At 30.5% G+C, this 13,718-nt stretch overlaps 1 protein-coding gene across 1 annotated transcript; it reads right to left on the bottom strand.

The window, feature by feature from the left end:
* Window positions 1-2,028: 2,028 nt before the first annotated feature.
* LOC134692270 (uncharacterized) lies at window positions 2,029-12,265 on the bottom strand. The gene is made up of 10 exons (XM_063552721.1): window positions 12,017-12,265; window positions 8,528-8,595; window positions 7,625-7,712; window positions 6,632-6,796; window positions 5,962-6,017; window positions 5,053-5,203; window positions 4,200-4,306; window positions 3,906-3,993; window positions 2,919-3,034; window positions 2,029-2,268 (listed from the first exon to the last, which is right to left on the bottom strand). The coding sequence occupies exons 2-10, from the start codon at window positions 8,567-8,569 to the stop codon at window positions 2,029-2,031; spliced, it is 1,053 nt and encodes a 350-aa protein (XP_063408791.1). The 5' UTR covers window positions 8,570-8,595; window positions 12,017-12,265.
* Window positions 12,266-13,718: the final 1,453 nt, after the last annotated feature.

Raw genomic sequence — 13,718 nt, 5'->3', positions numbered from 1 at the left:
CACCAGATAACTATGTTGACAATACATTTCTACTTAGTGATGCTGGAGGCAATACCATTTGTTAATTTAAAATTAAATATAAATAGCGAACAAATAAACGAAAGAGAACAAATAGCTTAGCCTAATCCGAAAAAGGAATATGATCTTTGCTTCGGGGAGATTATTGCCTTAATATTCTCTAATTTCCAAAACTGTAGAGTAGCAGAGTTTGATAAAACATTATTCATATGTGTATAGAGGTACCATTGTTTGGCTAGTAGGCTGGTGATTTCCTCGGTGAGTTATCATTCTTTAAAGTATAAAATTGACTATTAAATCAAAGTTATATGCATAGCATCATTGATGAATCTTTACACGTTAGTTGATGTGTGTATTTTGGTGTTGTTTACTTCATTCGGACCTTGTATATATTCAAGCCTTGAACAACTGAAGGCGTATGCCCTGCTATAAAATGTATTCAAGCATGTCAGTGTATATTTCAGTTATCCTGGCTAATCAGTTTGGCTTTCCGTATTTTCCTCATTGTACTGCTTTAATGTCATTTCTGCATATAGCTTGAATGTTTATATTTCAAAACATTTGTCAACAAAAATCGATCTCTTACCTCCTCGTAGATGTATTCCAAAGATTTCTGACTAAACAGTTTTTTCATATCTTTTTTGGAAATAGTCCACTTTCCTTTTTTCAAAAGGTATATCGACAATGCAGTGCCATAGTCATTTGTGTATTGATCCTTAAATTGAGAGTTATATCAAAAAGTATCTATTTGTCGAACTGACAAATCATTATTTTAAACTAATAAATGGTAGTAAAAACCCGTTTTGAGAACAAATACATCCCAACTAAACTATTTGTCTTTTCATCAGGCTTTGCGATATATACCATGACAACACCGAGATCTCGAGTTCTTCTTCCCATAAAACACGTGCACAATGCAAGAAGTATCTTTACAACTTTACCTCCCGTTTCTTATAATTCAGGCAACGACAAAGAATATGTCAAAAAATGTAACAATATCATGACATTTGAAAAAGTCATACTCCTCGTATTATGTGGCTTTTGTTTGCTTTTGTTTTATTAAGTATCGGGTTTTTTTTTTTTAAATAATAACGCAACCTTGGAGAAATATAAAGACTTGATAATTCGATGTTATGTCCGTCTTTCTCTTGTCTTCTCTATTCCTTTTTTTTTACACTTTTTCAGTTAAAAAATATATGAATCGAATTCTGTAAGTATGTGACTATCCAACGAGCACGTAATTCAGTAGTTTTCGTTTATTAATGTGTTCTACTTGTTTTTCGTTTCATTTATTGTACATAAAATATGCCGATAGTTTCCTCGTTTGAATTTTTTCACATTTGTCATTTCTGGACCTGTATAGCTGACTATGCAGTATAGGGTTTATCTGGCATATTGTCGGGTTGTTGTACCTTTGACACATTCCCCATTTCCTTTCTCAATTTTATTTGCTCATTGTTGAAGGCCGTACGGTGACCTACAGTTGTTAATGTATGTGTCAGTTTGTCTGCTTGAAGAGTTGTCTTATTGACATTCAAACCAAATCAGCGTATTTATATAATCCAAAAAATGTTACGAACTTATGTTTATAATTTTATAAATCTTTTTAAAAGACATCATTGGTAAAACTTACATCTTTTCCCTCTGTTGATGATCTTTTTTTGAAACACACTACAAATATCGCATACAAACATTTCATTATCATAGATGAATAAAACTAGGTAATATGCAAATGCTGTAAAAACAAATTCAGCAGATAAAATAAATCAACGATTTTGGTTTTAAAGTCTGATCAAATTATGCTTAATTTGGGATGTTTGCTGCTTTTCAACATGCTTATTATCATAACTTTGAACGGATTTTGCTTTATTTCTTTTAAATTGTCTTCAAAATTGATGTCAATGACCATTTTAAATTTTCGTTTTGTCTATAATATTTAATTCTGAACACATGGTTTCTGGACATTCGTGTCTAACAAAATATCTGTTATTTATTCGATATTTTAATTATCTATACTTCGTACATACCTCCAACGACAATATGGGAAACTAAAATATCCAGGTCACAACGGATCTCAGATAGAAGTACAATGCCATCTGACGATGATTTTTTCTGTGTGCTTTTCTCTTTTATTTTTTTAACGCGCCAAGGCTTTGTAGTATCTGATTTGTATTCTGTTATGACTGCATTGTTTTGGTCGTCGCCGTCTGAAGGCCAAAATATATTAACATCCTGTGTGTTTTTCTGTGGCTGATAAAACATAGTTTGCATTTTTAATGTAACATAAAAAAAAACACTGTAGAGTTAACATACTCATACACTTTAAAGTTTTATATTTTTCTTAGTAACGTTAACATAACAAAATTATTGTTAATATGCATACATAGGGAGATTGTTTCATGATTTGTGTACACAACATTTACAGATACCAATTTGAATATCCACCAATCTGCTTAATTTGAAAAAAATAAATATAAGTTAATTTGACTACACATATGTCAAACACATTTTTGGAGGGACTAATTTCGTTGGACTTTTTAATCATGTGTATGGACAGCATTCGCCTTTAAAAAATAACGCAAATATAAAAAAAGAGTAAAATACTGAAGTCTTCGGAGAATCCAATCGGAAAGTCTATAATAACATTGTAAAATCAAATGACAAAATATATGAAAATGAAAGAACAATAACTGTCATATTCCTGACTTGGCACAGGTATTTTCAAATGTAGAAAATGGTGGATTAAACCTGGTTTTAATTCGCTAAACCTGTCACTCAAATGACAGTCTCATCAAATTCCGTTATATTTACAATGATGCCTGAACTAAACAGACATAATAAATAAAATAGTCAAAATAGGGGTACAGCATTCATCATCGTGCAACAATAAAATACTTTACCTTGAAGTAAATGACAGGTATTTGGTAGGTTTGTGCCGTGTTTTGTACTTCTTGTTTGATTATAGAGTTTCTTTTTAAGGATATAATAATTGGCAACACTTTCTCTCCAATTGCATCTTTTAAAAAAAAAATAGCATACAAAACAACAACATAATCTTGCTACTGTCACACGTGGCAATCTTAAAAACAAATGGTTGGAGGTATATCTGAGGAAGAAACGTATAAACTTGTTTTGTTGGACTCAACAATTGAATATAAACCACGCTTTCCGATAATATAATATTGAACCCTTCAAGTACAACATATATAAACTCATCACAGATACGATGATTAAATTTTGTATTTTCGTCAGACGCGCGTTTTGTCTACAAAAGAGCTGATATCAGGGCAAATATGAAAAAAAAACTTGTAATTATATATGCATCACATAATTGTATGAGCTTTAAAAAAAAACAGTATATATAAATATATGTCATGTATATTCGTTCTATATTTTTAAAAAAATAATTGTTGAGAAAATAAATTAAAAAAATGTTTTTGAATGACAGTAAACAGGAAGTCGAATCCGATATGTATTTTCGAAGTATCGTTTCGAAATTGGTCTCGAGGGCAAATAACTAACTTTGAATTCCGGTTATTAGTCCATGGAAAAAATCAGTATTAATATCATTATGATCACGATGCAAACCAATAAGTGTGTTTGACTGTATATCAAAACATATGCAGTTCTGTAAAAAACATTGATCACGCCAGTTTCGAGATAAAAGCCATGAATTCAGTTATTGTGTATCGAATTTGTTTTCCGTTGAAGATTCCTTTTTTTTTTATCAAGAAATATTCTTTTGATACGCAGTTCTCACTGCGTTATGTTCGTCAACAATACTGAAAAATCACTACGCAACTTTGTATATAACCACCCATGCACGGAATGCAAACATCATAAAGTAGCCAATTTAGTTGCAAGTAGAAAATTTGTTAATGACTCACACTCTGCCATTCGTCTGAAGTAATGAATTTCGTCTTCTATATTCTCGTCTAATTTTTCAAATTCATTGAATCCTTTCTTTATAAGTTCCTAGAAAATGTTTAATTCGAAATTGTATGTAACAAGATACAATTAAAGATAAAGCAATACAATAAAGCTATAAAGTGATCGAATATTTTTGATAATTGCTTGGTTTTGTTTTTAAGTTTATTGAGTCTTTATAAGTTTTCAAAATACAATATGGTTATATGTTTTATATTTGTCCTTTGGATAAAGATAAAAATAATTCAACGTACCTCAATAGTATCCTTATCTGTTTTATAGTGAATACTAACAGTCTTTTTATAACCACTGTGAAACAAAACTCTCTGTTTTACAATATGACACGGCAATTTCGTCTTTTCTATAAGATCATAAACCAAAGAGTTATAGATTTACTTTAAAACAACCAATATTTGTGGCAAGGTATTTGTTCTCTAATGGAAAACCCAAAGTGTCGGTGTATGTATGTACACACATGTATGCTTTCAAATTAATTCTCATCAGCTTGTACCACCAAAAAAAAATATGAAAGACAGCAACATATCGTGTATTTTTTCATTTAATATATATTGAAATATCTCTATTGTTTTACATTTCAGTATCAAAAGACGTCTATTGCATTTTTTTGTATTAGGAGCTATAAAAAAGGATAAACAGTTTTAATTCAAAGGATTCTTGTAATATTTAGTAATCATTGTTCAATTCATGTATTTTCCAGTATTACTTAATCACTTGAATGTACGTTTGACTTCGTCAATCTGTACTTTTAAACTTTTGATGGAAAAGGTTTCCGTTTGTTTTACGGTTTATAATGAATTCAGTTGATTCGTTTCGATGTAGAGGGAACTGATATTGTTAATATTGGCATCGTTTCAGTTCTTGGCTAAATCATTGATATCTGACGCGGATATTGTTGTTTTTAAAGTTTTTTTGTATATATATCAAATGCTATGATAAACTGAGGCGTGACTGTGTTCGTAAATTAATTACTTGATGAAAATTATTTTGTAATCTAACCTTAACTTTTAAAAATCGTTTTACAAATGTTTAAAAACCAGAAACATCAACACAAAGATTTTGTTTTCTTTACGTTGAAAAAATACTAACTCGCAAAATCAAGTATCTCTTCCATAAGCGAAATTGTATTGACGGTTTCGTCTTCTTCGGGACTGTCAAAAATAAGATACAGGGATGGTTTAAATGGCACTTCCTTTTTCTGCTTATCATCCTGTAATGGTCGCCATATGAACACTTTGATCTATTGAAAAAAGTATCAAAGGATAAGCTGACGGTTGAAATATTTAGGACGCAAGTTCGATACCATATGAAAGCTGTCTCTAAAAAAATGTTCACTAAACATCCCCTTTTATAGCTGACTACGCGGTATATGATTTGCTCAATGTTGAAGGCCGTACGGTAACCTATAGTTGTTAATGTTTGTGTCATTTTGGTCTTTTGTGGATAGTTGTTTCCTTGCAATCATACCACATCTTCTTTTTTTATATATCCATTCATTCTATTTACAAACAAAGGCAAAAACATGCACTGTAATATATTTTCTATTGATATTTCAGTTAATGAAAGTGTTACGTGATTTCTGAGTAATTTTTCTGCGAGGTAGATATACTTTATTGTTACCATATAAACACTGAGGTTGTAAATTCGAATCATACATAATGCAGGGGTTTTTGACTCAAACATTAATCGACTAGAACTTTTTCTACAAAAGGTCAGAAATTCTGTCTGAGCACTACTCTTTTCGATACCAATCAAAAACCGATCACAAAATCAAATATAAATAGTGCCGAAAAGTGCACCAAACAACAATCAATCAACCAATATTAGATAAAAAGGAAGGTTCAATAATCCCTACCGTCAGTGTATGTCAAACGGTTTGTCAAATTGTTTTTAATAATTACACATAGAAAACGAACCTTTAAACATTATTTCAAGTCTTATTTCTTCACGCACTATTTTTTTTTATCTAACATGTCGAACGATCACATGATATTTTACCTTTTTGTTTGCTGATTTACTTCCACGAATGTTAACTTCAAAATAACCATCAGCACCTTATACATATAAAATGAAGAAAAAGTAAAATCACAAAAATACTGAAATCTGAATAAAATTCGAAACAGAATTGGTCAAATGGTAAAATCAAAAGATAAAACACAGCACCCGAATGAATATCAACTGTCATATTCCTGGTTGATGAAAGCTTGCACATTGGTGGATATTTTATCTGGTGTTTTTTTTTGCAAAGTCGGCATACATCCCTTTAACAAATTGAAGTCCGTGAAACATTTAAATTCGTTGTGCCCATATAGCAACGAAACCCACAAAAAAATTGTATCCAACGAATGTTAATGAATCCACAGTAGGCATAGATTGGTATATACCAGTTTCCTTTTGCATTATTTACTTTTTACTGGCTACATATTTAAACAATAACAAGTGTACTGACCCCCTTTAAATGCGTTTTTTATCGGGAAATAGTTGATGTCCGAGCGGACAAAAGACTAGCTGTTGTCATCACACTTATAACAAGACCACACTAAACTTTTCCAAAAACAGTCGGCTTTAAACGTCAATTTTTGCAATGGTGCCTAATATCAATGTGTTTACTCGTAATCAACAACATAATACGCAAAACTTCAAGTTATAAGAAGACAACATGCCGTACCTGTTTGTTCATCATCAGACAATACTAAATCATATTTTCTAATTGTTTCATATCTGTCCCTTTCATTTTCCAGCTCTACAACAACTTGATCTGATTTCAACTCGTTGATGACGGTTCTAAGATCTTCAGGTTTAGTGGTGTCATCCTTATTCACACCATCTTTTACTGTGATAAAAATTGTATTTTAGAATAACAAGAGGTTTATAAGAGTGTTGCTTGAAAAGGGAACATAAAGGAGTACATGTAAGTCCGGTAAGGGCCGATTTTGGCCTCAAATTTCAGGTTTATTTAACGAAAGATTTTAGACACTTTTAAACCATGTTAAACACTTATTCAATTAGTTTATGTGAAAGATTTTGACTGATTCAGTCATTCAAAACGCTCCGATTCGAGCTTATATATGACAAATCTATCAAATATATCAAAAAACGTCACTTTTCAGATGTTTTTTGTCAAATAAGAAAGTGGTCGCATCTGTGTTCCTCCTCAACATTTATATATGATATGTAATATCATCAAATACAACTTACATTTCAATAGTATGAATGAACACGAATGCGGCCACTTTCATTTAAGACGGAACCTGTTTAGAATTTTACTAAAATGCTTTAATTGTGAAAATTTCAGTAATTTAGCATGACTAAATCATGCTAGTACCCGATATATGTGTATTGTATTGTCAAAAACACCCATATTTATGTAGCAGAAGAATTCTACACTCCAGTAAATAGCTAAAAGATTACATTTTCATAATTTTGTAAAACAGCTATATTTTTGGGCCATAAAGGGATCTTACTAAACCTACTCCTTTCAGGTTTTTGATATTTTGAACTGATTTTTAAGCTGTTATGCTATACTTAAACATTATACAAGGTATCATTCTAGAAATTATGTTTAACAGACGTATGATTGTTAAATCCAAATAAACTATACACTACTTACTTATTGGCATGTTTAAGGCATCACTGGACCTATAGTTAATATAATGCATACCTACGTCAGGTGTATATGAAGCGCTGTAACCGTAGAATGTTGTATAATCTGAGAGCCTTCTGGTTAATATTGCATGTCCTTGAATTTCCTGTACATAAAACTAATGTATGTAAATATGTATAATTATTAAATAACGTATGTTGCTATCGGAATATATATGGAGAAAACTGCATAATTTATGGAATACAAAAGTTTAAACTCGGCCAATACAGAATTACTCTGTCAATATTGATTTTTTTTTCTGTATTGGCCAAGTTTCGATCAGCCAATGCAGGATTTTAGAACGTCACGGATATTTACATCGGAAGTCATGATGAAAACCACCAGAAGGCTAGCCTGGAAACCTGTCTCGACGACACCCATTTGAATGTCTCTTTTGATGTATTTAGTTGATATAATGAAGATTATCAAAATGCAGGTCGACACCTCTCATATGAAAATTCAGGTCAACATATCTAATGGGAGCTCGAGATACTCGATAAATCTAGATAATTGACAGGTCTGTTGGCATATATATCTTTTAAATTTTGTTAATCTTTTTGCATCTGAATCTCTCATTTAATGACAGAACCGTTCTTACTACTATGTATACGTTGTATGGGTACACTTAATAGTGACCTTATAGTATTTATAATCATAACAAATCATAGAAGACACTTTTAGACAACACCAGATCAGTTGACATTAAAGCTTGTTAAATGAACTCAGATTTTGATAGTTCAAATTTAGGTGAAAATGTAAAAAATCAGGCGTGAGAATATCGAACTGTTCCATTCCTGTAACATATACTAGCAACATGATGATGATCCATGTTTTAAAATCATTATCTTGTTTGGTTGAGTTGAAATTCTTTTAAATATCAATGATACATTATTAAAAAGTAAAATCGTATATGTATAATACCTGCGTCTCTACATGTTCTAAAGCAATTGAATCTGCCATCATTGACGTTAATTCTGTAGTTATATCATCTTAAATAAATGAATACGCAGTGGATTATTGTAATTAGTTAATCATTGTTTTTGTCAAACACATTTTAATACCGTGTTCTTCGTTGAATCATTGAAAACAACAAATCAAACACAATTATAATTAAAAAAATGTTTTAATTGTTTGTTAATTGCGAATGATTTTTATAATCGTCGTGTGCATTTGTTAAGATAATGAAATTTCAGTGTGTTAGCTGATATTCTTCTTTTAGTATTTTAGTATAACCAAGTTATTCCCTTCAAGTGATTTGTCGGCTGTCTCAAAACAATAAATATGTTCCTTGTCTTGTAAGATTTACCTTTTATGAAGTGATGTAATACAATTAACAGATAGTATGGCAAAACATACGGGATAGCGTACATAAAGTTATATGTACTATAAAAAAAAAGTAGATGTAGTACCATTGCCATTGATACAACTATTAACCAAATTTCAAATAAAGGGGATATTATTAACAAAGGGCAACAAAACGGACATCTAAAAATGAGAATCATATTGTAATGTCGGATATAAAATAATAACCAACCTAATTGAGAAAACAAACGTAGTTAAAGAGTGATGTGGTCCCAAAATTCAATGGAATTCTAGATTTTCGTGGATTTTGTGGGTGACGGTGAATCACGACTTAAAATGTTTAACGATATACAAATTTTCTATAGGTTTATATCTAACAAGGATACGATTCTCAATTCACGTAAAAGCTAATCACAAAACTAAGCTAATAAAATAATGAATTTATTGAAGTGAAAAAAAGTAAAAGCACTAGCCTTTTCATGATGTCTTGATAATAATTTAAATAACCATTATGGTTCCATTAATATTCATAATTTGGTCATTTACCTACACGTACATTTACTTTAAAACTATGTAATTAGGCGAAACAAGCCGCTAAATAACATCACTTACATTGGTAATAGTATACAACTACATTTTTATACTCATATGAAAGATTGAATAATTTCATGATCACAATTTATCAAGATTAATTTCGCCACATACACTTATTAAGTGGTCGTTTAGTTAGAATATACAGGTTTCGTCTATCATTTTTAGACACTTGAAAGCTTTTAAATACTTGTATCGTATAACACTATTAATTTTCTGTTTAATATTTACTTCATATGCTAAAATAGTTAATGGTAAAGTGATAAATTGTTTTCCATTTCTTTTTTTTTTGGCAGCATTAACTATTTCCCCATTCTTAATTGCTTATGATAGATCCGTCATGTAAATGTAAGTGCTCAAGTGGTATTCTTTCATGTCATTACAATTGTAAATATAATAATTTATTCATCCTTTTGATATGTAATCACTTTTCACAGGCTAGCTGAAATGATCTTCGGATAAGTATATGAAATTGAATTGAAAATAACGCCGAAAAAAATTTATTGTTTTGATACTTATTTTAAATATTCTTTTCACTTGATTGTTATCCTGTGAGGAATCTATAGATATATTCTTTTAACACTGTAACTTTATCCATGTGAACATTCTATTTGAATGGCATTTAATTTTAAAAGTAGTTGAAAACATGTAAAATAAGAACAGAATATTTACATATATTCATGTAAATTAAGTGAACAATCAATCAAGTCAAAACAAAATTAAATTTGCTATTCGGTTTGTCGGTTTGTCGGTCAAATTCACACATGATAATTTTTTTAAAAATATTTCCAATACATTTATACTACAAAGAGACTAGTAAACCGATTGTGTATTAACTAGTTATTCCATCATAACATATTTGAAACGTTAAGAAACTTAAATAATAAATATAGGAAGGTTTAGTCTTTTATTTTATGTTCAGACCTATCCATCGTCGGCAAATGCAAACCAATACCAGTGCTAGTAATTAACATCTGTTAAGCTTAATAGTTGTATATGCCTAGGGCGACTAGTAAAACCGGCATTAGAAAGGCATTTATGTTCATAGCATTAAGTTCTTTTACATTTGACGATATGATATGGTATTCAGCAAAACACTTGACATTGACTAAATTTTACATAATTAGCCTGCACAGACCTAACAAATGGCAGATACAATTGTTCATTGCAGGTCTCCACACAGTGTCCCGAATACGTTACAGCATTATGATGTGTCAAATGTGTATGTTATACCGGAACACAGTATTCAATTAAAAGTCTATTTTTTTATTTTTATTTTTGAAATAGGTGGTTTTCGATCGATCTGTTGCTGTGTATATGATGACACTATAAGATACCTGTTTACCAATGTCTTGCCTACTTATCCAAATTGAAGAGTACTGTTTAGTTGTTCTAGGAAACAAGATTGTACAATTTTGTATATAACAAACATCCGAAAAAGGCAGAAATCGACTTGTGACTGAGTCTGTATACAGTGAAAAAGACCGTTACCAGGAGATGTAGATGTTGCGGATAAGTTGCCGGACGATTTATTTCTGTAGAGGTCCCATCAATCGCACTACCTGCAAACGGTTATTTTAAACATTTCTGTGAAACTTCTCCCATACATTGGCCATGTACATTTAATAATGGAATAAGTGTTTTCCTTAAAAACTGGATAAACTTAAATAAAAATGATCATTAACGATTGAAAACATAGAAATCAAAAGTCGTACTCGTTAAATGGAAACAATACAAAAAGAACAAAAAACCAAATTGAATATCACAAATTCATCACTTATGTCTAACAAATTTCTTCAACTAAAAAGATGAGCACTACGTGTTTAAGGCACTGATTCTAAATATAAAAGTGATATTCAGATTAAGCACTGCATTTATTATTCTTTCCTCTGACTTATTACATACAATGCCTATATTTGTTAGTCAGTATATGTATCTGTGGCGGTGATTTGTCTGTGTAGACGGCATTCTTATATTGGCGAATTACCTGTTCACAACAACAACAGGATAAAGTGTCTGAACAGCTGCTATATAGTGCTAAAATAATATCAACCGAAATAATACTGATATACTATGCAGGGATATGTGATAATTTGCCTAAGCCTAGCGTTTGTTGTCTGTTGTTGTACGCTAAAAGAGGGGAGAAAGGGACGAAAGATACCAGGGTGACAGTTAATCTCATAAATCGAAAATAAACTGAACCTATGTAAACAAACTAAATAAAACTTAGCCATACTTATTCATTGGGTTTGGAAAATTCAATTCATGAATGAATGAAAGGTTTTCTGTCCTGCATATAACTAATCCTTAATATAATTGCTATCAACCACCCTAAAATGTAGTTATCAACATATAAAAGGACTGACTATTTTTAGGTATTTTGACTTGTGTATTTCAAGATGGTTAAAAAGGCACAGTTATAATATGTCTTATTATTTCGAACAAATATGCAGTAACAAAAATGGCACAAGCAAAGACTTTAAACTGTAAAGTAAATACATAACTGTTTATACTCACAACTTCTTCGTTGTCGTTGTCAATTACAAAGTACACATCATAAAATTTTAATGTTAGAGGATAATTGATTTACTGAAATGATGCATGGTAAGACATGTAGAAAGGTAATTTCACGTAATGAGTAATATGATGCTTTCAAGGAACAAATATTGATATTGGATGTATTTAAATATCTAAAAATAACCTGATCCGGTATTGACAAACAACTAGCGTTTGTATCATAATATTTACAATTTTGTTTAAATCTTTCGATTTTAATGTATAACACCATGGGTTATGGGTTCATGCATCTAGAATGTTAACATAATCGATTTTCTTTGCACCTATTATTAGAGCTTCGTCATATTGATTATATATACATGATATTTTTGAGGTGCAACTTTTCTGACATTACGCTTTTTTGTCTGGTGCAATGGAATTCAAAAAGTTTCATTTTGTGACAAGCAGCTGACATTTTACCCTTTCGAAATATAGAATATTGTATGACTGATGGGATACATTGTATGTGTGTGTTTACATGATGAAAATAGTTTTATATGTGTTTAACTAGCACATTTTTTAAAGATTTGTCAGAACTCATTAATGTAGTTTGTTGCAAAATAATACCGTTTGTTAGCTCCCGTTCAAAGTTATTGCGGCTGGGTCAACATGTTTGGCATCTCAAAATGATGGATATGCGATGCACACAAAGTAGAATCAATTGATAAATATGTATTGATATATAAACTTATTGTAACATTGACATCTACTGATAAGTTTATTACATGTGTAAACGTAACGAAACATGTTTATTGCAGTTGAATGTTTCAAACGTTTCATTTGTAAGGTTTCTGTTATTTCTGAATCCTCAATACAACGGTACATTTTGCTTGAACATCCTACATGTCCTTTTGATTTTAACCCATTTAAAATATTTATGTTGAAGGCCGTACCTTGACCTAAAACGGTTTGCTTTTATAAATTGTGACTTGAATGGAGAGTTCTTATTGCCACTCATACCACATCTTCTAATATATATTTGCATGGGAAATTTACGTCGTAATTTAAGGAACATATATTCAAAGAATACATTCATGGTAATCATCTATAAATAGTACAGTATAACAATAAAAATATTGTCATTAATAGTGTCACATGACAAACATACTACACAACAAAAGGATCTAACGTTGTAAAAGAAGTGTCTTTATTTAGACATTAAGTAGAAAAAAACGTTATCTGTTAAAAATATTTACTTTATTATTATGAAAAAAACATGACTCTTTTTTTAATGGATGTGGTATGTTATTTCTTCGCCACACGGATAAATGAAAATAAGTTTTCAACAAATTGTATTCCTTCTAGCTAAAACATATAATAATGCACACAGTGATATATGCCTATAATTTGGCCGAGGAATTGCTTTGCTACAAGTGTTATGTAGGTTTACGTAATGTGTAAGTAATATACATGTAAAAGTTAATTATGTAATGTGTGATTTATTTATATTTTTGCATGTATTAGCATACTTATACTTAATTTCTCTTTATATTTAACAAATGTTGATACGTGAAAGAAGGTTAACACTTTGTGATTTGTTCATTGCGTGAGTTAAACTGTAGAAACACAAAACCTACTGTCACTCATGTTTGTTGTATATTTTTAGATGTTGACAAAAGGAGCAACATAGGTGATACACAATGTGGTCTGTATATATTTGACA

Source organism: Mytilus trossulus, chromosome 12, assembly GCF_036588685.1.
Source record: "Mytilus trossulus isolate FHL-02 chromosome 12, PNRI_Mtr1.1.1.hap1, whole genome shotgun sequence".
In the NCBI taxonomy this organism is placed as follows: Eukaryota; Metazoa; Mollusca; class Bivalvia; order Mytilida; family Mytilidae; genus Mytilus; species Mytilus trossulus.
Note: the sequence above shows the minus strand (reverse complement) of the source record. Positions and strands in the feature narration are given on the sequence as shown.

Excerpts from the sequence above, each read along its gene's own strand:
- LOC134692270 (XM_063552721.1), bottom strand. The coding sequence starts at position 8,569 with ATGATGGCAGATTCAATTGCTTTAGAACATGTAGAGACGCAG. Across the intron at positions 6,797-7,624 it reads TTCATATACACCTGACGTAG|TAAAAGATGGTGTGAATAAG; the intron begins GTATGCATTATA and ends TTTTTATCACAG. Across the intron at positions 6,018-6,631 it reads GTCTGATGATGAACAAACAG|GTGCTGATGGTTATTTTGAA; the intron begins GTACGGCATGTT and ends TATATGTATAAG.